The sequence below is a fragment of the Pezoporus wallicus genome, unplaced genomic scaffold (genome assembly GCF_028554395.1).
Source record: "Pezoporus wallicus isolate ANWC-B61680 ecotype Strahan unplaced genomic scaffold, APGP_CSIRO_Pwel_v1 contig_7749, whole genome shotgun sequence".
Classification (NCBI taxonomy): domain Eukaryota; kingdom Metazoa; phylum Chordata; class Aves; order Psittaciformes; family Psittacidae; genus Pezoporus; species Pezoporus wallicus.
In genome coordinates, this window is record NW_026638894.1 from 69,824 (window position 1) to 94,007 (window position 24,184).

Consider the following 24,184-nt stretch of genomic DNA (forward strand, 5'->3'; position numbering starts at 1 on the left):
TTAAACATTAAGTAAAACTTTCATACTGTCATTTTCTGCAGGTGCACTGTTGACAAAAACCTGACATAGTAGCTGGATTCAGAAAATAAATAATAAGCACAACACTTGGACGATTAAGCAAAGCTATCATTTTAGCAAACCCAAATGAGTTTCTGCTTCTAATTGCTAAATTTCTACAAGTGCAGCATGCAGATGAAACCTTTCCCTTTGTTTCCAGACTGCAGACTCCAGTCTTGCTAACAAAGCAGCTCAGAGCTACACAGATATCCTGGATAGTGACATTCAAACGAATACACTGCAGAAGAGGAAATAGTGTATCACCACAGAATACAGGATAATTACTACAGACCAGGCATATCAATCTTGCACGAAGGTGAGCTTGAAGCTTACACCTTACTGGGAAGTGCCCAGAGCTAGGCTTATTGAACATATGCCAATGTGTAGACTGCAGGTTAGGCACATGCTGATTGCAATGGAAGTGTCTGTGCCACCAACACTCTAGAAACTGCCCCCATCAACAGTCAGTTCACGTGAGCACAGGTATGTCAGTCTGAAGGTCAGTGTTGGCCCAAGACAGAAAGACACGTAGGCATTTCTAGGCCACCCTGTTGTGCTCCAGTCCTCAACTAATTCCCCCATCCCCGCACAGATTCTGCCACAAAAGGCCTGAAAAGCCTTTTTGGTTTTAAAGATGAGCTCTGGGGTCCACAGTGTAGACGTCATGGCAGGTACCCAGGCAATAAAAACATTATGACAGGTACTTATGTAAACACGGTTGTTTTCTAGGATGTCCTTATGCATCTAGTCTGCAGGTTAGACCTCCTGTCTAAGCCCTGGACATGCTTATGGATGTGGGCTTATGGATGCTTATGTGTGCTTTCACATCATAAAGAGATCCCACTCCTTCAAAAGCTACACAAATTATGACATTCACTTCTACATGAGCAAATTCAAGTGCTACAATTATAGCTATGTTGTTCCACTTTTAACGTCTTTAATTCAGTTTTGTTCCGTCCATATTTATGGAGACTGGCTATGGGACACGGCAAACAGCATTTATCTACATGCATGTCCTTCACTGAATAAACACAGACACTCAGGTAGCATTTCCCTAGGTACTCTCCACACTTACTGTAACTTTTTAATTTGTAACCACATTTTAAACAAACAGACAAATGAATAAACATAATTAATTAGAACTCTTAAAATCTAATCGCATCTCCCTGTACCCATTCACTCCTGATTCATATAATCTGCTTACAGTGGCTTGGAGACCAGTTCTTGCAACCAGCATTTACAAATAATTCTAGTAAGTGCTCAGGCCCATACATGTGCCTCAACATTTTGCCAATAAAAACTTTTAAATGAGGCAATATTCTTACTATCAGAGCCAGGTACCAAATTTGCAGCATGGGAACTCTTACAACAGCAGTAATATTCCAGTAAAATTGCAGTTGGTTTCAATCCAACCTTTATACTGTTATCTGTCGTTGAGATATATATAGACGACCCTGTGTGGCCTAACTGCAAATACCAAATGTATTTTTACAAGTTAGTAACAGCTTTTTTTGACATTGCTTCTTGAGACGTCCTCTACGTTGTGACTGACAAGCACAAATATAAGTCATTATACAGCATGCTTTAAAAGCCTTCTTACGTTTGGCTTTTACTGTTGCTTGTTTCTGAGCTGTCTTCTAGTGCTGAGATTTGCTGTCCCTGGCCTTCCTGATTTCTTTCTTAGTTTTTAATTGCCGGTTGGACATGCTAGTGGCATCTCCCAGGCAAACCCCTTCTGCATAATTAGTTTTGAAACTTGGATGAGTCATTGGCCTCTAACTACTATGCCTCTATTATTTTAACCTGAATACAGCACATCTCAAAGATTTCGGCCTCTTTTTGCAGTTGTGGAAATTCATAGGCTGATATCATTGCAGGTCTTGATCCATTTGCTTTCTATTATAAGTTTCCAGGTTTTTTTTTCTCTTTATAAAGCACATTTCAAAGCATAACAGTGTTGTAAACCAGCCTCCTCTCCTAGTGGTGCAGATAATTTTCTACCTTATTGGCAGCTGAATAAAGCAATGCTGCACTTATGACAAAAGTTAATGAAAATATGTAAAATGAAAAATACTTCATGTAGTTTTCATTTTCTTTTAATGCATGTTGGCAAATGAAAACAGAACACGAACAGCCACATGGGGCCATGCTGGTTTTTATGGCCCATCAGTGATAACTCAAGAGGCCACAGTTTGGGAACTGTTTTTTCAGAAAATTCAATCCAATCTCTTTAAGACACCACATGTGACCCCACCACAAATAATATACTGCCAGAATTGTGGCTGGCAAAGCATACATATTTTTGTTAGGCCATTCTCATCATTCACTGGGAATCAGAAAACCCCAAACCATTGTAATTAAAATGGGTTGAGATACAAAATAAAATGAAGTGGGTTTGATTTTCTTTTTGCTTATGCACTTTCATGAGGAAATTTTCACAAAGCTGACATTGGTACAGTGCATATCAATTATTGGTTCTTGTGGTGATTCTGACCCATATTAAGTATTTGACCTGATAATCCCTAGCTATAGTCCTTCCTGTATTCCCATTATAAACAAAGGGGACTTTGTCTTACAGAGGCTTATGGAACTGGACTCAAAACGTTTTCTTGGGGTTCAGATGCCATGTCCATGAAAATAGGAAAGTCCCAAGCAGGAATGTATTTCCACAACACGGGTGAAGAGGGCGAGTTAAAGAGTCACTACCCTATTGTGCACTGACACCGGTGCTTCCTAAGGAAGCACCACCCTTCTTTTTAAAAATGGGGTATACAAGCAGTTTCTTGCCTGAACTTCAAACTGTAACCCCCCCTACATAATATTATTGCATACTTGTACTGTTAGACAAAATCAAAACGCATCTGTTCAAAATCTGCACATCTCTCTATACAGAGAATAAGTTCAACCTACAGTTAGTTGTTTGTCATGTGACAAGGCTAATACTGGGGTTGCTGTGAAAAGATACTGCTTTGGAAAAATATCTAAGGATTTTCCTTGAACTCTCCCAAAGCCTGTGAATGAGGACTTCAAAACAGCCAGTTGCAGCCACAACTGATCCAAACAGGAAGAGATGGGGAATGATGATAAAGTGCCGGTATCCAGTCTTTGTAGAAACAGATTTTATCCTCTGATCTCAGATTCAGCAGTATCTTATTCTGCAACTGATTTTAGGATGGTAAATCTGACAGTACTCTAATTAAAGAACAGCAGAAATGAGTTCCATGTAATTCTTTAAAAGATGCAGAATGAGATCTCATGCATCAGTTACTCTCTTTACATCCAGAGAACTCCCACTGAGCTTGGCAGGGGGTTATAGAAAGTCTAGCATCTGACTTTGACTCTGAAGGGCTGATTTGGGGGTGATTTACCATGAAAGATCAAGGGGCCCCTTAGCAAGCCCCTTAACACAACAGATGTTCCTGACATGGTGGGGGATGAGCCATGCCATTATGCATTGCGCTTTTCTCGCTGTCCCTGCTCCAGACTATCTTGACCCCTTTCTGGTTCAGTTACTTTACATATCCCTCTATTTTATTTTAGCATCCGAGTGGCTACACTAACCCCTCACTGCTATTCTAATTAAAGTCTCTCCATCAACTGGTAATTCTGTAATAATTCACAGCTGGTTTTCCTCTCTGTTAAATCTATTGTTCCCTGGCTGAAAAGACTGCAAGACCTTAGAAACTATAGCTAGCTATTGATTTGTTTGCATTTAAAATCCAGTATGTGGCTGCAAAGGCCTGTTACAGTATCACAGAGGAAGATAAATGTCAGTGCATAATCTGCTAGGAAATTTCACAGAGGAGATGATTAAAAGTCTATGAGTAATCATTGCACAAGTGCCTTCAGGTGTTTGTATATATATATACACATATATATGTAGCTAATAATATATAGCTAGATATATAAATATATATGTATATACAGAGCTAGTTTAAACCTAATTGTTATGAAATTAGTAAGTGGCATTCACGGTTCATGCATTCTTCCTAGTAGCAGAGCTAAATTATTTCAGATTATACTCTAAGCAGCAACATACCAGTAAGCGTTTGCTTGCTTCCCCTGGTAATCTAGTAGTTTAAAGAGCACGAGCAGGCCATTTTCTCTAGCAACCCTCGGAGAAAGGGACCTGGCTCCTCCACAGGTGCATTTCCCCCAGGTTTCACAACATCTCCAGGACATGGTGGGGCCAGTCTGAAGGTCACCGGCCAGAGGATCTCCAGCCCAAGGGTCACCGGTGTGGTGGTCACTGTCCCAAGGGTCACCAACACAGCTAGTCCTGCTTGCAGAGGTCTGCGACTTTGAGGAACCTTCTTACGACCACAGCCAGGCAGATTGTCAGGAGCAGCATATACCCCACAGTGCCCAGGTAGGTGGGAGCAGCCAGGGGTGCCTTGAGGAACTCAGCCAGCCCATCCTCCACGTAGTGCACCTGGTCGTAGATGCTGAGGAAGGTGAAGATATGGAAAAGCTGGTGGCTGTGCCCCACGATGTCGAAGAGCCCTGGCTGGATCCGCTCAGGGATTTTGCTGACATTGAAGAAGGCAGCCACCAGCAGCCAAAAGTAGCGCCGGTAGAAGTAGATGAAGAGAGTAGGGTTGCGGGTGCGGAGATCAAAGAAGAGGCTCTCTAGCATGATGGGGCAGGCCATGCTCAGTGGCATGGCGAAGACGAAGGTGCGCACGGCAAAAGGGTAGGCGCAGCAGGCAGCACGGCTGCGGCAGCACGCGGCTGTGCAGCCCACTGCCAACGCCAGGGCCACAGGCAGCACCAGCACACGGTAGACTGCGATGGGCAGGCTGCAGTCCAGCTGCCAGCCCAGCTGCTGCTGCACATAGTGGCTCATGGCGCGGGCATCAAGCAGGCTCAGCCCTGGCAGCAGGTAGTAGGAGTAGGCCACAGTGCTGGCAAAGCCATAGTAGCTGATGGAGGCGTAGTCCAAGTAGAAGAAGGTGGCACGGAGGCGTGGGGAGAGGCAGCTGAAGAGGTGGGCCGTACAGCTCATGGCGAAGGTGAGCAGCACCCCTGAGGCGTAGCACCAGAGGGGCAGTAGGGCCGGGTGGTGGAAGGGCACATCCCCAGCGCCTCGAAGCAGCAGCAGCTTCCCGAAGCGGCTGAGGAAGAGCAGCAGTGGAATGAAGTGGGTCCAGAAGTTGAGGGTCTCATTGGTGGGCTGCAGCACCGAGGCCAAGCACTCCTGTGCCGAGCAGTGCAGCCGCCGGTAGCCCGAGAGGATGAAGCACTCCACGAAGTCCTCGGGCACCTCGTCCCACCGCAGCAGGGCGGCGGGGCGAGCTGGGGGTGCCGCCTCCTCCTTGTCCCCCTCACCCGCCGGCATGCTGCTGTCCCCGCCGGCCCCGAGCCCCCCGGCCACCCCCGGCCCGCCTCCCGCCGCCGCGCCCCGCCGCCGCCGCCCGGGCGAGTTAGAGCCGCCGCTCCCGCAGCCGCCGGCGGAGGAGCCGTGGTGGCTCTGCGCTGCTGCTGCTGCTTCTCCTCCGCCGCCGCCCCCAGCAGCATCACTCATTGCAGCACGAGCAGTGGCGGCACCGCCGCGGCTCCTCCCGCCCCACCACCCGGCATCGCGGTAACTGGAAACCGGCGGCGCATCCCGTGCTCCCGGGGAGCCAGAAGAGACGCCCCCGCCGCCCCGGGTAGGGTTTCCCAGGGAGGGAGGCGCTGGCTACCCGAGCCGCTGTTTAATGATTGATGCAGCCGCAGCGGGGGGGCTGGGCCTGGGAGAACCGGGCTGGCGGTAGAGACCTGCGAGCGGGCCTGGGTTAAGGGACCACTTCCCGCGGGACCGCTGAGCTTTAAGAAGCACAAAGGGGGCATCAACATCAGCTGTCCCGGGGTGCTACCCAGCGCAGAGCCCCGGCGGTGGCAGCGCAGGTGTCGAAAGCCGGGTAGAAGCCCCGAGGAAAAGCAGGAGTCGGGAGGTTCCCCGCAGACCGGGTAGAACTGGGAAGTGCCCCCAGCCAGGGGACATCTGGCATCTGGGGGGATTTCTGCCGTCTGTGCTTCAGTGAAGCCGCCTGAGACCTCGTTTCGGTGGTGCCATTACCTCATGCAATGAATACAAGCGTTATTTTAGGCCAAACGTTCCCAGGCAGCCTGCAGCGGGTGCATGTCACACTGACACAGCACCCACCTTGTCACCACGCTCCAAGCGAGGCGGCTGGAACTCGGTAATGGGCTGACAGGAGCTGCTCTGTGTTGATCCCTAGGCAAATCCCACATTTATATCGGCGATGCGGTTATGCAAGCAGCACAGTTGCATAATCAGAATATAAAGATATGGGGAAAAGCACTGTACGGGTGTTACTGTACCTGAACGTGCCAGAAGGAAACAGAAGGCAGTGCAGAAAGGTTGGGTAACTGCTGCAGGCACAAGTCGGAGCCACAGGGAGGGATTGCACTCTGCTGCTCCGATGCATATCCTTTTTCTTTTTCGCTGGTCTTACATATCTGATAGCTCCCTGTTTTCAAATGTATGTATTACACAGTGATAGTCATATATATATATACATATATATGGTCATACAGTATAAACCAAGGTCCAGTATAATTAAGACATTCTGCCCACAGATTTCTATGAAAATCTTCAATACTAAATCATGACAACATAGAAAAAGTCTTCTGAACAAGGAGGTAATCAGAAAAAGTTTTTTGTTTTGTTTTTTTAATTTGCATAAAAAAAAAAAAAAGTAAAAATGTGTTGCTGAAAGTGACTTTGAATGCAGTTTCCATTAAAGTATTGATTGTATGGAACTGTCAAAACCAGGGCAGACTGATGACGCTGCTTGTAAACTTTATAAAAATTGCACAGGAGTCCTGCTAGGAAAATAAACACCACTGAAAAAGTGCTGCAAAGCCAAGGGCAGGAGTAAAATATTAAGCTAAGAGACTTGTTTTTTAGATAATGGGTCTAATGCACTCTGATGTCCATGTGTTTTAGAGGTGGTGTGCAGGGACATACCAAGCAAACACTCAAGGAGAGTCTCTACTGCACCAGGAGCGAGCAGGGCTGTGCTTGCTGTGGTTTCTGCAGTGTGGGCTTTAGCAAGAGAGGGAAATTCTTTGGGATTAATGAAAACTGCTCAGCCTCTTGGAGAGGTCAGACTCCTCATGGGGCTGCTCTGTACTAGAGATGTCACCCTGGCAAATAACACTCACGATGCTGGGCCATTTGCTCCATCAAGGTAAATGCACCTGGTGGTGAGGGGGCTGTTAGGCAGAAGATATCTGTATCCCCATCCTGCTCCAATCATACCACACCACACCTGCAGGCATTCTCAGTAGGGCTCTGGTAACCATTTCTGCCAGTCCCTAAGGGATACTTTCATTTACAGTGGTGAGTGCCACTGCAGGTCCTGAGGAAGAAAACCGAAGTGACCATGATCTTCAGCCTCCCTCGTCAAGGTTAGATAAGGAGAGGTGGTTGACTGGGAGCAATCTCATTTTAGACCTGTGCTAAAGAGCTGGTTGGAAAGCCACCAGCAGCTGTTGCAACAGATGGTGTCTAAACAACAGCATCCACCGCTGATTGGAAACTGCTGGCCTTAGAGAGGGAGCAGGGATCACTTGACGTGTTCTAGCTTTCCTACAATCTCCAGACTTTCAGGGAGGCAGGAGGAATCCAGCCCTCCTGCCCCAGGGAGTGCTGGGGTATTGCCTGGCTTTCTGGGAGAGGCACCCACTCTGTGTTTTTATGGGGCAGCCCAAGGTGGGGGGAGCAAGACTGACACGGTTCTGGTGGCCACTGGACTGCCTGGGTGCTGGTGGAAACATACACTAATGCTGCAGGGAAGAGAAATGTCTGGAAATTTCTCCCTACTATTGATGTCTTCCTGCAATATTTTAAGATTTACAGGGATTTTTGTAGAGCTGAGAATCACTTGAGTGACTTGCACATACCAGCTCCTCTGGAGAAAGCACAGGCCAATAGCACTATCTAGTTTTGTTTGCCTTGCCCCTGGTGGGTTTTTCTGTTGAAACTGTCCTACAGATAAATACAAGGAGTATAAAATAAACAGACATCTTCTTTTCTCTGTGTCTGTGCAGGTATCTAGCTTTGGCTTGTCCTGGATATTCACGCATCACCCAGGTGTCCCTGCCTGGCCAGAAAGTGCCAGGGAGATCTCAGAGCATCTAAAGATCATGGTTCGCATCATTGCCAAGTGACAGCAATGTAGCTTTAGCAGCCACATTAATGAAACTCATTACTAAGGTAATGAGTTGGTTCTTTTGCTTTTTTCCAAGACTGCCTCCTCAGAGGGGAGAATGCTGTCTGCGGACAGATTGGGCTTTTATAAAGATAACTGCATACAGCTTACATTGAGTTAATTATTCTCATCCCAAGCTAACTGTGGAGTGGTGTACTGGGAACCTTACAATTTGAAGCACTTACAACCTCAAAATAGCTTCTTATTCATATGTAGTCCATCAAGGTTAGTATTACATGACTATTATGTGGTAAGCCAGGGAAAATCAGGGTGTTTGGAGGTCACAGAGAGTCCACGTAATGTAGAGCATGAAGAGGCCTCTGTGTTTCTCTAACTAGAGTTCATATTTAGAAGGGCATGGTCAGCATATACCAGGGTTTCTTCTAGCATGTGTAGAATTTTCTGCAGGCTTTCTCTCCAAATAACCTTTGAGAAAACAAAAGGCTCTTAAAACACTAATGAAGGCACTGCTTAATGAGGTGAGTAATGGAAGATAATGTTAATAATCAGTGCTGGCTGAAGACTCCAAGAATAAGATGTGCTAAAATACCAAATGTGAGTTTGTTTCTCTGTTATACTTTTGTTTTAGCCATTGTTGAAGCCCTTTCACAAGGTATCATTTTGTCATCTTGTCTGAAATATCAAAACCACTATAAAATATTCTGAATTCCTTCAAGCCTCCCCAAAGAAATTATGCCTTCTGGTTAGGGAAAAAAAAAACCAAACAATTTCATCTTTTGCACTCTAACATACTCAGCATGATAGGGAATTAGCCATTGCCTTTCTGAGCGAGTAAAGAAACCAACTTAAAACTTCCACGAGAGAGAAAGTCCTCTTGTGAACAAGCAGTGGTGGTGTTTGGAAGATTTCAGATGCTTTTGAAGATGCACCTTCAGCCTCACCCAATTCAACCCACTCACAGTGGCAAACATAAATCTTAAGAGCTGTTGCTTGACATAATCCTTTATCACACAACTCTGTTTCTCTCATTTCTTTTTTCCTTTCTATATTTTCACCTTCAAGACAGATTTTACTTATTTCTTTCTTAATAAGTTTTACCCAAGTTAAAAATATTTAACCTCTTTGTTTGCTCTGGATTTTTATCCTTCTTTGCTAAAATCTCTTTAGTAAATTGTATTCTGTTCTGACATCTTCTGTGGAATCCCACTGACCATGAGTGAGGGTAGACTTTGGCTCTAGTTATTTAAAAATAGTAGGTGTTAGAGAAAGAGAGGTTTTAATCTCATCTAGCCTTGTCTAACAGAGCTCACACTTGGCACTTTCTCTGGGAGAGCATCTTAAGAGATACACAGACATACAAACATGGCCCTTTTGTCCCATGTGATTTCATTTTTTTTAATCCTTTCTCAAGTGTCTGTCAATCTCATGAAAATACTGTCTTGATGGATAACTTTCTACTGCAGTGATTACAATCTTCTGTAATAATTGAGTAGGAAGAGTGCTGTGATCTAACACTGAAGAGATGAACGCCTTTAGAGATTCAACTCCTTTATCTTTTTCAGACTGGATAAACAGGAATCCTTGCATCATTTTCTTCTTGAGTAACTAATTAGGGACAATTGTGCATCATAAACATAATTCCTTAATAGATAAAGAAAAGTGAACGTGATGTTTGTATTACAAAGCCTCACTTGGAGGAAAGAAAAGCTATATATGGTGAAAGGAATCACAATAACTGATACCATCATGGTTGCACAGCAGTGTTTATCCTAACCTCTCTTTCACCAGAAGCTTCTAATTTTCTGCCCTTTTTACCCTCAAGTTGAGTATTTTCAGGTTTGTGGTCTTTATGCTTTAAAAAACAGTATAAAGCCAATCTGAAATAATCAGAAAAAAAAAACCTGGAACCCCTAAACACAGGAAACTGGGGAAAAAAATCCCACTTTAAATTTAAGAAAATGTTTGGTGGTTGTCTTTAAATCCTTGGTTTTGAAAGGCTAGGGGTAGAACTTGTGTTTTTCTGTGCAGCAGCAAATCTGAACTTAAGTATTGCAGTGAAATTAGTGTCTCTGTGATGAAGAATAGCATATTTGGTATTTGCAGATTTCTTATGTTTTCCCTCATCAGAATCTGCCACTGTCCCGCCTACCAGGGGCTCACAGCAAGAGCAAAGTGCAACTTGTAATTTGCAAGGGTTGCAGGACTGAACCCTCACTTACAAAGTGTGCAGCTAAGAAATTGGTTTTTTTGTGTGTGTGTGCTGAGTGCTTCCCAGAGCACAAATTGCTACTCGCTGTTAGTAAACTGAAAGAAGGGACTCTTGCTATGGACAAAGAAAGATTGGTGGTGCACTCATATTGAACTTCCATGCTTTTAAACAGCGGATAAGTTTGTACATCTGGATTCTAGCCACATAGGCTAATTCTTTGTGTCAAGAAGCTGCAGGAGAGCTTTTGGAATTAAGCCTTCATTTGATACTCCCACCAATGTCTGTAAAATACACTGCAAATTGCCAACCTTTCTCTGCCAGACAGCACAAGTCAGGTGTCACCCCCATGACTTGTTTGTGTAATTGGCCTCACCCCTTGAGGAGTCCCAGGGAAGAAAGAACCCATGTTTCTTGATAAGACACGTGCCCCAGGAGAGCAGCAGGGTCCTCAAAGTGAAAGCAGACGCTGAACGGCAGGACTGGAGCAGAACTTGCAGCTGAGAGAAGACAGGGCACCAGAACCGAGAGGTGGAGCAACAGATGGCTCCAGCCAGGAGACAGCAGACAGAACAACAGTAACAAGTGAAGACTGCTGGGAACCTTGAAGCCAAATTTCCCTCTCCCAGCCACCCTTTCTGGCTCTTTTTTGTTATTCTGGGGATCCCTGCTGAAGCATCTCAATGAGGCTAAGGCTATCTGTGCTCCAGCTGTGCATGCTGCTGCCTCTCATCTCTTCTCTGCATTCCTCCTGCGCTGCACACCCATAGCTTCCTAGCAACACACGAGTGTGTGGGGGAGTGTGCATCTACCTATTTTGAGAATCCTTGCCTAGCAGTTTTCAGTCTCAGGAGTGGGAGCAGATGGAGGGTGCAATAAGGGAAAAGAAGCTGTAAGACTGCTGCGTAAGTAATGGGAAAACAGCACATGTCTTGTGGTTTTAGGGATCTGTGAGCCACTACCGGGAGCATGAAATGACAGTTACAAACCTGTACACCCCGCACCTACACTTTTGTCCTTCTCCTGACCTACCCACGTTGTGCCCTGAAATGCGCTTCCTTTGCTACAGGGTAGAGAACTTACACAGTATGTTAAATCCTTCCTCTCCCCTTTCTTCAGATCCACCTTTGCAGAAGGATTGCAGCAGTTCAGCAGTGCCTTGGCCTGGGATGAGAACAAGGGAAAGATCTCTGAAAATGGGGAAAAAACAGCCAGAAAGACAAGGATAATGCACGGCAGCATGTGGTTTACTTAATGTAGGTTAGTGTTAATTATTTATGATAATTCACAATTTTCCCTAGTATATTGCCTAATGATGTCTCTCATTGTAACAACAGTTAATGAACAACTCCCAGGTCTGCATGCAACCAGGCCTACTGCATTATAATGAAAAATGTCTAATATCTCCTTTTTAGTATTATTAGCCTATCTGTTCCAGCATTGATTCACCACAAATTTATGCACCTCACTGCTTCCTTTCCTGCCCTCTTTCCTCCCTCCCCTTCCTCTTCCATTAAGCCCAAGACACTGACATGTGTTGTCATTCACTAGCTGCACACGAGGGCTACTGTACTATTGTGATGTGATATAAATAGCACAGGAGTACAGTTCATTCTGAAAAATTATCCTTGGTGATGACCTTTGAAACTCTTAACTATATCTTTACTGGTTTTCACAGCATGCTCTGGATCATGATGTTCTTAATTTGGGGCAGTTTACACGTTACAAAAGAGTGTTGAGGCTGAGCAGTAAGCAGAGGATTTAAACAATGAAGTGGATAATTAAAAAGGATTAATGAGGTGGATTAAATAAAGGGATTGAGGCCAAATGGAACACAAATTTTCTAAACATTAGTGCCCCCGAAACTCTAGTATCCAAGGGCATGTTCCTCTTTCCAGCTACATATTGTTTTTTATCCTGAAGTGTTAGTCTTTCTTTCATGCCAGGTTTATTAACACAGTCCCAGGAGAGCTGAGTAGCATCTAGTGTCTCCTCCTGTGGCCCTAAGTGCCCCTTCTATCCAGCACAAGTTTCCCAGCTGGCTTGCTTCTAAGTCATTGCTGCACCTGTTTCCACTACCATGGTAAAAAAAAATCCAGAAGCAGGTCATGGATGACACTACTCCTGTGCCTCTGCAAGCTGGTGAAGTGGTTCTCAAGAAAACAGTGAGAAAGATGGAGGAGGGCTTGACTTGGATTATGAAGCAGTAAAATCTTGCCTAATCCATCTCTAAAGCTCCTTGGCCAACACCATTCATTCCTGTGGAAGGGCAAGTTTGGAGCTCAGAAAGTCCCAAGACTGATGGAATTGTCCCCTAATCCTGCTGCCAAGGTGTGGGTTTTATTTCTCCCTTTTTCTCTCCAAACTATCAATGATTCCACTTCGAATCAGAGCAAAGCCTTAGAATACCCACAGAAAGCTGCGCAGGTGGATGCAGAAGCGGACAGCCGTGCTCGGGGGCGGAGCCGAACATCCGTGCGGCACGGTCTTGTGTCAGGGGTCGCTACAGCAACGCTTCTTGTTATAATCGCGTATTGCTGGGGGGAGCTCAACAAACACCTGATATCCCTCGATATCCTTAGCGCCAATCCATTTTTGGCGGTTATTTTGCAGTCGATGGAGGGATGTTTGTGAAGCAGGGCGAAATGCGTGTTTGTGCCGCGCGGCCTTTCACTGGCTGCTTCACCTTTTGCTTAGTTGCAGCAGCGCTGCCTGGTCAACCGCTTGACTGCGGCGTGAAGCCTTTCCCCCAGAGAGCGATGGCTATTCTTAGTCTGCATCTCGCCGTTCCCGTGTCACCCTGCAGCAGGCACCGTGTAAGGTCACCGGTGCCAGGGGGCGTGGCCTCCGCTGGGTGCCGGCGCGGGGTGTCCCTGCCCCCTACCGGGGGCCGCGCATAGTCGCGGCCGGCGGCGTTTTCCGCTCCTCAGCAGTGGGTACTTCCGCTAAGCAGCCTACTCTGTGCCATTGTCATCTACGAGACAGTCAGCGCCGGGGCCGTGCTACTCATACCGAATTAAAGTAGTATTTCACTGAATGTAGAGGCTAAGACATGGAGAGAGCTACAAGGATTTTTAAACTAGTATTTCACTGTGTATACAGACTTCTCAAGGAAGGCATGCATAAGCAAACCAGATATCTTCTCTCAATGTAGGCCTTGCTTCTGTTGATAAGGCCTGAGAAATAGGAAAACGGCTGTTAAAGAAAATAACTCAAGGAGCCTCTCAGAGTCGTAAATTAGACCAAACAAGAACATGCAGTTAACTGGAAAGACTAAACACATTCCAATGGCCTTAACTAATGGATTTCCACAAAAGGATAAAATTGTTATCAATGATTTAGCCAATTTCGGTTTAAAATATAAATTTTATTAAACTGAGTAAGTGATAGCAGATAAAACAGTGCTGGGTGCACCGGGGAGTCCTCCGCTCCGCCCAAGATGCACACGCGGTCTCTGGGAGGTGGTCCTTTATTCTTTTCGGTTCAAGGCCCCAGCCAATCCTGTGGCCCCTCCTCACTTGGATGTTGACATGGCTCTTCCCCATTGGTTCCCTTTGTTGCAGGGGTCTCATCGCCGAGAAGTTTCGGGAAGTTTCGAGAAGCTCCCAGAGGCTTCGAGCAGCGTCCACTGCCAGCCTCCTCACCGTCGCAGCCCCCACCCCTCAAACGTTGCAACAAGACACCACTTCGAGCCACCCAACCCCCCTCTTTTCTCCCTCACAATCCTGTGCAACAATACAACTGACCTCCCCCCCCCATAACTTATGGAGTACAACAGGTACAGAATCAAAAAGGAATATTGTTTCACGTAACGACAGCCACAGAGAGCCTCCCTCCCCCCAAACTTCTTGATGAACAAACTCCACACATTACAATTTCCCCCCTTTTTCTTTTCATCAGTTTTGTTCATCAAATCGTTGTAACACATCTTGGCTTAACACCAATGAATTTTCTTGTTCTACAGGTTCATATTTTGTTCCTATCAGCATTAGGTGAGCTGCTTCGAGTCTACCTCGTGCAATTTCTAATATTTTATTAAAAATACATGGTCCAAATGTTAATCCCAATATAATTAATATCAGGGGACCTGCTATTGTTGACAGTAAGGTTGTAAGCCAGGGGGATTGACTAAACCAAGATTCATGCCAACTGCGTTGTGCCTCTCGTTCTTTTTGTCTTTTTTCCAATCCTTCTCGTAATTTGGTCATAGTATCCCGTACCACCCCTGTGTGATCTGCGTACACACAGCACTCTTCCTTAAGTGCTGCACATACCCCTCCTTGTTGTAAATACATTAAATCTAGTCCTCTTCGGTTTTGTAAGACCACTTCTGACAGCGACCTAACAGATTTCTCTAAAGCTGTTATTGATTGTTCAGTTCTTACCAGGTCCTCGTCTACTGCTATCCTCAGTGCTTTAAATTCTTGGCTTTGTTGTATCAATGAGGTTACTCTTGTGCCTACTCCCACACCCCCCAAGATCATTAAAGTGGCTATTGTTAATGCTGTGAATGGCTCTCATTTAGTCAGGTGGTGTCCCTGAGTAATGTATGAATAGTAAATAAAGTTCTCAGGTGATAAAAAATTTTAGGGACTATTGTTACTTGAACACAAAAGTCTGAGGATTCATTAAAATGTTTTAACGACAGGCAAGGTGTAACTCCTATAGCGGAGCAAACCCACTTGGTGTTATCAGCTGGTACTAACCATTTTGCAGGTTTCTTGGGTCTTTTTGACCCTATTTTATCAGTATTGGCACATAACCTCTTTTTGTGTTCTGGAATTTTTCCTATACACAGGCCTTTTCCTGTCACTTGGGTTAAGGTGATTCCTGGTTTTTCTGTGTCCCACATACACTGTGCCAGGTTAGTACCATTTAGGTGTCTAGGTTTCTTAGTTACTCCCACAGCCTCATAAAAGGGTGGTTTCACCCCATAACACAACCAACAGTGTTCCGTAAGATTTGGATTGGTTTTGTTCAACACCAAGTAACTAGCGTGCATTAACTTCCAAAGGGGATTAATTTCAGGGGTTTCGTTAGGGGTTGGGTTATTCCCAAGGGTTTCATCAGGAGTTTGGGTGATTCGAGTAATCTTCATTTCAGGAGTTATCATATATTGTCTATCTTAGGAATTCTCGTTGTACTAGCCATTGTTCCTTCGGCCAAATCAGTTAATATCTGGTTAGGGCCTACTGGCAGTGGATCATTTGGGACTACTTTCTTTTTTATGAGAATTAAACTGCCCTTATCTCTCCCTGGTTCAGTATACCTCACTCCCCACACTCTTCCAATTATCCATCCTACGTCTTCAGGGCTGGTGACATTTAAGAAGAGGTATTTGCAGTTTCCATGTCCTCCCCACCCTTGTGGTGGTCTGCACCCATATGGACCCCACTGAACCTTTAGGTACTTGTCTATACCACTACCCAGTATTCAACCAGGGGCTATAGTCTCACAACCCCAATAACTGCAGTAATATTGATTAGGGTAGTTACAATATCCCTTTCCAGGATTCGAACTAGGGCACATATAGAATCCCAGGTACTCCCAGCATCGGGGTCTCGGGACAAGCTGACATAGAGTAGCATTAAAGCTTGGTTCTCCCGGTGTTATTTGGGTTGCGATAACCTGTTGATCCTCAAATTGGAGTAGGGTCCACTTAAACGGTTGGTGGGGTTGGTAGTTCATTCCCTTAGCCCATGTTTGTGGTATACATATTATAAGTAGAATAAGCAGTATGTCTAGGATGTGCCAAAAAGGGTGGAATCTTTTCCATTTCTTTGTTGTTAATAGTTCTGGATCAATTATACCAATATTATCCCTCCAATTAGAACCTTGGATATACTTTTTATAAGGGACTTTCAAGTCCCTTTGGGCATTGAGGCGGTTCTTCCAGTACTCCCATGTAGCTCTAATGACAAGAGTCAGTTCTCCACAGTATTTTACCTCTCTGCCTCGCTCGTCGACTCAGTTGCTTCGAGCCACGAGGGATAACATCTTCTCGGTAGCAGGGGTAGTCTTCAGGAGAGGGAGTGCTATTTCGGGTGTTTGCCCCCGTTTATATAGTTCCCTTACCCGGTTCCTTTTTGGAGTAATATTTTGATATATTCAATTTATATATATATAACTCAATATATTCGATTACCACCGTTCTCGGCACTCCTGCAGAAAACTGATTTCACACCAATCTCAAAATGTTATTATTGTTATTACATATCCCAGTCCCCTTTATGTCCATTTAAACCTTCTTGAGGGTGACTTTCAGATCTCCAGGTGAGCTCACAACTTCCCAAGACTGGTCCGAGTCTCTGATAGGTCCTTTTACACGGCTCGCATGAGTCCAACCCTTCTCTGCCGTGCGGGTGGCGGTTTCTGTGGTGAGTAAAACAAGATAGGGTCCTTCCCAAAGAGGGATTAGTGGGGATTCCTTCCAAGTTTTAATTAGTACCTTATCTCCTGGTTTTATAGAATGAATGTGCATATTTAAAGGAGGTCGTTGAGATATCATACCTCGTTTACGTAACTCCTCTCTTCGTTTGGTTAGATGAATTAGGTATGGTCTCAACATTGTCTTCAATTATTGGATGTTCAACTGGCATTTCCATATTATAAGGCATACCATATAACATTTCAAAGGGAGAAACTCCCAAATCGGACCTGGATTGTGTTCTGATGTTTAACAAAGCTAGCGGTAGACATTTAGTCCAGGAGAGTTTTGTTTCTATCATGATTTTAGTTAATTATTTCTTGATTTCTCCGTTCATTCTTTCCACCTGTCCTGAGCTTTGGGGATGCCAAGGGGTGTGATACTCCCATTTTATGCCCAGTTGATTCATTGTTTCCCTAATTACCTTTGAAGTAAAATGTGGGCCTTTGTCTGAGTCTATGGCTTCAACAATTCCATATCTTGGAATTGTAAGTTCTAACAGAATTTTTACCACAGTTCGTGTCGTTGCCCGGGAGGTGGGAAATGCCTCTACAAAATGGGTTAGATGATCTACCATCACTAAGAGGTATTTGTAGTTACCACTCTCAGGCATTTCAGTAAAATCAATCTGTATTCGTGAAAAGGGTCTTATAGCTAATTCGCGACCTCCTGGAATTGTTTTTCGTTGATGTTGTTTGTTTACCCTTTGACAAGTTAAACAGGATCTTACTATTTCCTTTGCTGTATCATATATTCCTATGCACATATACTGCAGGGCAAATTGGTCGACAAGGGCTTGGGTTCCCCAATGTGTTTTTTCATGTATTCTCACCATAATTTGGCGAGCTAAAGTCTTTGGGACAACTTGTCTCCCATCTTCTAATTTCCATTTTCCTTGTTGTTCTTCTAGACCCATTTTAGTCAATTTTTCTTTTTCTACTTGAGTAAATTTATGTGCATCGTTTATTTTTTCAGACTCCATAGAGGAGTTTTGCATTATTTTTACAACCCCCAGAGCTGCCCGTTTTGCCTCCATGTCTGCTAAATTGTTTCCTCTTATTTCAAATGTTGTTCCTTTTGGTGTCCTTTTATATGGACTACTGCAATGTTTTCAGGTTCTCTCAGGGCCTGGAGGATTTGAATTATTAGCTCTTCATGAATTAAGCCTTTTCCTTGAGAATTTATCAATCCTCTTTCCTCCCAAATTTTTCCAAAAGTATGTACTACACCATATGCATATTTGGAGTCTGTATATATCGTGCCCCGTCTATTCTTCACTAGTTTTAAGGCCTGTAATACTGCATATAGCCCACATGCCTGCGCGGACCAACTGGGGTTCAGGGGTCCCGACTGAACAACACTAAAGTTTTTCCCGTCTATAATGGCATATCCTGACTTCCTTTTCCCTTCTATCACTCTTGAAGAACCATCTACAAAGAATTTTTCACCTCCTATTAATTCTTCTTCCTCCAAATCTGGGCGTATTTTTACTTGTTCCTCTATATTATGTATACAATCATGTGATAATTCTTGAGTAGGTTCCCCATATAAAGATTGGGCAGGGTTTTGGAGGCTCATGCTTTCTAATTCCAATTTAGGAGAAGAAACTAGAATTCCTTCGTATTTGGGGAGCCTAGTATCAGTAATCCATTTGTCAGCCTTCTGCTGTAGTACTCCCCGAATGTTGTGGGGTGATAATACCTTTAATTCCCCCCCCGAATGTGATTTTTCTGGCTTTTTCTACCAGAAGCGCAGTAGCCACCACGGCTTGTAAGCAGGTCGGCCACCCTCTACTGACTGGATCTAACAATTTTGATAGATATCCTATAGGTTTTTTCCGTCCGGCCCAATCCTGCGCCAAAACCCCATACCCGGTACCCTCGTCTACGTTTACAAACAAATAAAAAGGTGTTTTCAGATCAGGTAAACTTAGGACAGGTGCATTAACTAAATCCTCTTTCAGCTCCTGTAACTGAGTCTCGTCTGATTCGGTCCATTTTAATAGGCCATCTTTGGTTAATTTTGCATATAAAAACTTAACCTTTTTACTATAGTCTTCTATCCATTGCCTACAATAACCAAGTAAGCCAAGCAATTGCCGTACCTGTCTCTTAGTAGTTGGGGCTTTTAGAGATAATATACCAGTAACTCTCTCTGGATCTAGTTTCTTTGTTCCTTTGCTGAGCCAGTGTCCCAGATATTTTACTTCCTCCTCCACAAACTGTAATTTTGATTCAGATACTTTCAACCCTTGTAAACTTAAAAAATTTAATAATCTAATACTTTCTCACCGAACATCCTCCTCTTGTGCTCCTGCTAATAACAGATCATCAACATATTGTATTAATGTCACACTACTCCCCTTTTCGTATTTTTGTAATATCTGCTCTAAGGCTTGTCCAAATAGGTTAGGGGATTCTGTGAAGCCCTGAGGGAGAACTGTCCACCTTAATTGCTGCTTCCGACGTGTCTCAGGGTCTTCTCATTCAAAAGCAAAGAAATTTCTACAATCCTCCTGTAAGGGACAAGCCCAAAACGCATCTTTTAGATTTACACTATACCAACAATCTTTGGGATTTATTTTGCTCAGGATTGTATATGGATTTGCTACTACAGGGAATCTAGAAACTGTTCTTTTATTTATTTCTCTCAAGTCGTGGACCAACCTGTATTTTCCATCTGCCTTTTTCACAGGTAAGGTTGGAGTATTAAAAGGAGAAATACAGGGCTCCAATAGTCCCTTTTCGAGTAAACGATCTGTTTCAGGTTTTAACCCCCATTGTCCCTCTTCCGAGAGAGGATATTGTTTGATCCTGACAGGTTTATCCAGGTCTCTAATTATTACCGAAAAGGGTTCGATATCCAATTTTCCTACTGTGTCAGGATTCTACCATACTTCTGGATTTATCTTTTCTCGATCTTCTAATCAAAGGGGACATAATTTTACTTGCAGTTCCTCATTTTGAACTTCTAGACTAATTCCTAATTCTACCATTAAATCTCTTCCCAAAAGATTGTAGTCTGCCTCAGGTACGAGTAGCAGTGACCCCATCCCAATTTTAGAACTTGTTTCAAACATCACGTCTTTAATTACAGGCACCCCAAAGGGTTCCCCTTTTGCCCCTATAACATGTACAACTTCTGAAGATTTTTTACAGCCCCAAGGAAGTCTTTGAATGGTCGATCACTCCGCCCCTGAGTCCACGAGGAACTCGATTTCTTGTTGCTGGGGACCCACTTTAAGTTTTATCAAGGGCTCTTTGGTCTCTTGAGTCCCCAGCAAATAGAGCCCCTGACCTCCTCAGTCCTCCTTCCACATTTTCTCGTCAGCTATACGCTTCCTACACTCACGTCTCATGCGGCCTTTACCCCCACAATAGAATCAGTTGTTCCCTCTCTCTTTCCCTGGGAGGGCCTTTGAATCCTCTATCCTGCTTATACTCAGGCTTCCTCCCGGATATTCCCCTTCCAAATTCCTTTTGTCCCTCTCTAACAGCTGCCACTAACATTCGTGTGTGTCTCCTATGGGTTTCTTCTAACACTCTGGCCTGCCTCTTATTTGCCTCTTCTTCTCGTCTTACATATACCTTCTGAGCCTCTCTCAATAATTCATCAAGCCCTCTAGACTGCCAGTCATCTAACTTTTCCAATTTTTTCCTAATGTCGATCCATGAACTAGCTACAAATTGGGCCTTAATCAATGCTTGCCCAACAGGCGTGTCGGGGTCTACTCCTGAATATAGCTGGAAACTCTTTCGCAAACACTCCAGCCATTCTGTGGGAGTTTCATCCTTTTTCCGATGTTTGCTAAAAGCTTTATTGATATTCTGGCCTCTGGGGACCAAGTCTCTTATAACTTGGATTATTATAGTCCTCATATCTTGCATATGACCCCTGTGTATTTCATTTTGGTTATTCCAGTTAGGTCTCTGTAGAGGCCATTTTATATCAGCTGCGGGACCCCGTTGGTGTTGTTGGTCCCATATTCTCATACCGGCTCTCCTGATCATATCCCCCTCTTCAGCTGTAAACAAAATCCCCAGTATCGCCTGCAACTCCTCCCAAGTATATATATTAGGGCCTAGGAATTGATCCACTCTCTCTGCAACCCTCAAGGGATCTTCCAGCAAAGTCCCCATTTATTTCTTAAATTCCCTAGCATCTGCTGAATTCAAGGGTACTGAAACATATCCCATTTCTGGGTGTGCCCCTCCCATTGATATTTCCCTTAAAGGGTATAGTGGGGCTTCAGTCTGTTTCTTACTTTTACTTTGTGTGACCAGTCCCTCAGTCTCAAAAGTATCGGGGGGTGCCTCCAGGTCCTCACGTGGAGCACTTGGAACGTTAGAGGGAGTCTCGGGTGGGGGCGAAGGCTGAGGTGGAGGAGGAGGAGGTATATATGGTGGGGGCCACATGGGAACCTCCTCCTCTGGCCTAGTCTTTTTTCATCCCCCTTTTTCTTTTAAGGGGTATAGATTGGCTCTAGTCTCTGATCCTATCCACAATTGGGCATATTCACTTCCAAATCAAAAGGCTCTTTCGAATTGACATAGATATTCAGGGCCTGACATATCCAATTTTCAAAAGACCCATATACTGGCTAATATAGGTGATCAGTCCTAATCTGTTTACCTCCCCATACTTCCATACAATAATGTATCATTTTTGCCCTGTCTTTCCCTTTTCTAGAGGGATAATCATTCCAATACTTAATCATTAGACCTAAAGGACTATCTGGAGGTATCTGAGGTAACTTTAATCTCTCCTTAGAACCTCCCATGGGATCAGAACCCTTACTCTTTTTCTGTCCCATCTTCCGGTGTGCCTTGTTTCACTCAATCTTTCGTATGCCCTCTCCTCGTGGCCCAGTTCCTCGCGGGAGATGGGAACCGCACTACTAAGAGGTCCACACTCGCTTCGTCCATACCTGGACGTCTCACTCATGCACACACCGGGATCCCAACCCCAACCGAACGGATCTCAGTTTTGCAGTATACTCACGTCCTCGTTTCTGTCCTCTTCGTTCGGGCTTCATGCACAAAATTAAGGGGTTGCCGGCTTCACCTTTTATCTGCTATCGAATTTTAGGTTCGTCAGTGGAGAAGCTGGCGGAATGAACCACAAACAGGGGGCCACTCCTGTGAGTGGGGCGCCCCCCCCTAGAATGTGAGTCCCGTCAGAATTTCTCCATCCGAGTCACGGCACCAATTTGTTATCAATGATTTAGCCAATTTCGGTTTAAAATATAAATTTTATTAAACTGAGTAAGCGATAGCAGATAAAACAGCGCTGGGTGCACCGGGGAGTCCTTCGCTCCGCCCAAGATGCACACGCGGTCTCTGGGAGGTGGTCCTTTATTCTTTTCGGTTCAAGGCCCCAGCCAATCCTGTGGCCCCTCCTCACTCGGATGTTGACATGGCTCTTCCCCATTGGTTCCCTTTGTTGCAGGGGTCTCATCGCGAGAAGTTTTGGGAAGTTTCGAGAAGCTCCCAGAGGCTTCGAGCAGCATCCACTGCCAGCCTCCTCACTGTCGCAGCTCCCACCCCTCAAACGTTGCAACAAGACACCACTTCGAGCCACCCAACCCCCCTCTTTTCTCCCTCACAATCCTGTGCAACAATACAACTGACCTCCCCCCCCATAACTCACGGAGTACAACAGGTACAGAATCAAAAAGGAATATTGTTTCACGTAACGACAGCCACAGAGAGCCTCCCTCCCCCCAAACTTCTTGATGAACAAACCCCACACATTACAAAATGAGTAGGGGTATTTCTCCCCAAACAACCACCACAGCTCCCAGAGACCACTCCTCAAAATTCACAGCACCTGCGTCATGGCCTTATCTGTCCAAATTACCACATGAACGAGAATTGGTGGTCATTTCCTGGAATTAAAGAATATGTATATAATGAAGATATATAAGCTGTCTCTTCTGGGTGTGTGTGATAGGTGGAGTGATCCCCCACACCTGGTACTGTCATAAAGTGATGTCAGCTTTCTAACCTGTCTTTGGAGAGTTTGTTTCCCAGGTTTCGGTGACACTGCATCAGTAGCCATGGACAGACTCCTGGCTAAACCTTCACCCTGAAGACAGCTACTGCAAGAGTGACACACGCCATCAGACCATCTCCCCACACAGCTGGGGAGGGTTTTGACCTCCCCTCTGAACTCCTGGCCTTCCGCAGTTGCTCCTGCCCACCTCACCCTCTCCTTTTGCTTCCTTTTGCTTCTTCTGGAGGATCCCACTTCATGCTCCACTGACAAATGTGGTTGCTAGTGCAGGCCCTGCTCCGTCCTGTTGCTCGCAGGGCACTAGGTGTCAGGAATTGGTGGATTTCGTTGAACAGATTGCCCAGAGAAGCTGTGGCTGCCCCATCCCTGGCAGTGTTCAAGGCCAGGTTGGACAGGGCTTGAAGCAACCTGGTCTCGTGGAAAGTGTCCCTGCCCGTGACAGGAGGGTTGGGACTGGATGGTCTTTAAGGTCCCTTACAACCCAAACCATTCAACGATTCTATGATATAAAGGTTTCACTAATTTCTGTGTATCTACTGTCTTTTCCTTATTATCTCAACCCCAGCATCTTCCACAAATGCTGAAACCCATAAAAGCACAGGAATGCAAGTCCCCTGGTTATGATCTCTAGTTAAGCAATGGTAATAAAGTTGCTGTTGTGCTATCAAACCTGACAATGAATGATTTGCTGTGCTGTCATAAAATCATACTCTGATTTGGGTTGAAAGGGACCTTGAAGATCATCTAGTTCCAAGCAGATGACCAGGTTTTTATGCCTGGGCTTTTCTTCATTTGATGTCACGTTTTGATGATGTTCAGACCACTATTCCTTCTGTGTCACTTCACTAGATGTTCAGGGGCGAGTCTTGCCTCCAAGCTGTATGGCCGCGCGCCTGCTCGGTGCCTGTGGACATGGACCGGGGGCGAGGAGAGCTGTGCACAACATCGGTGTGACCCTGTGCCCGTCGCGGGGTGCAGCACATGCGGGCAGTGCCCTGTGTCTGCATTACGACCCACGCGTGAGGGTTTCTCTCGCGGAACCCTGGGTCCTTCACACAGAGAAGAGCCGGTAGCTGGTGCCTCCTCAGAGCAGAGCGCTCGGACCCAAGCCGGCGGTCTATGAGTGCCTACGACCATTACGCCGGCGGCCGCTGTGCACATTCGGGCAGATCGGCGACTTCACCACGGCTCTCCTCTCGCGCCGTGAGAACACAAGGACATGCAGGGAAACGCACGCTCCCGCGGCGAGCCGCACAGGAGAGGGCACACGGCCAGGCCCCGCCCCGGCGGGCGGAG

General features: G+C 45.2%; 1 protein-coding gene across 2 annotated transcripts in view; it reads right to left on the bottom strand.

Moving 5' to 3' along the window:
* Positions 1-5,774, bottom strand: part of PAQR9 (progestin and adipoQ receptor family member 9) — a 38,520-nt gene extending 32,746 nt beyond the window's left edge. Inside the window, exon 1 of one of the 2 annotated variants that reach the window (XR_008972598.1) lies at positions 4,097-5,774. Coding sequence is in view for 1 of the 2 variants with exons in the window: in XM_057412980.1 (XP_057268963.1) it covers positions 4,331-5,581 (1,251 nt within the window). In the remaining variant the exon portion in view is untranslated. Of the gene's footprint in view, positions 1-1,650 lie in introns of those variants that run through there. The other variant, XM_057412980.1, reaches the window with a different exon arrangement.
* Between the last annotated feature and the right edge of the window lie 18,410 nt (positions 5,775-24,184).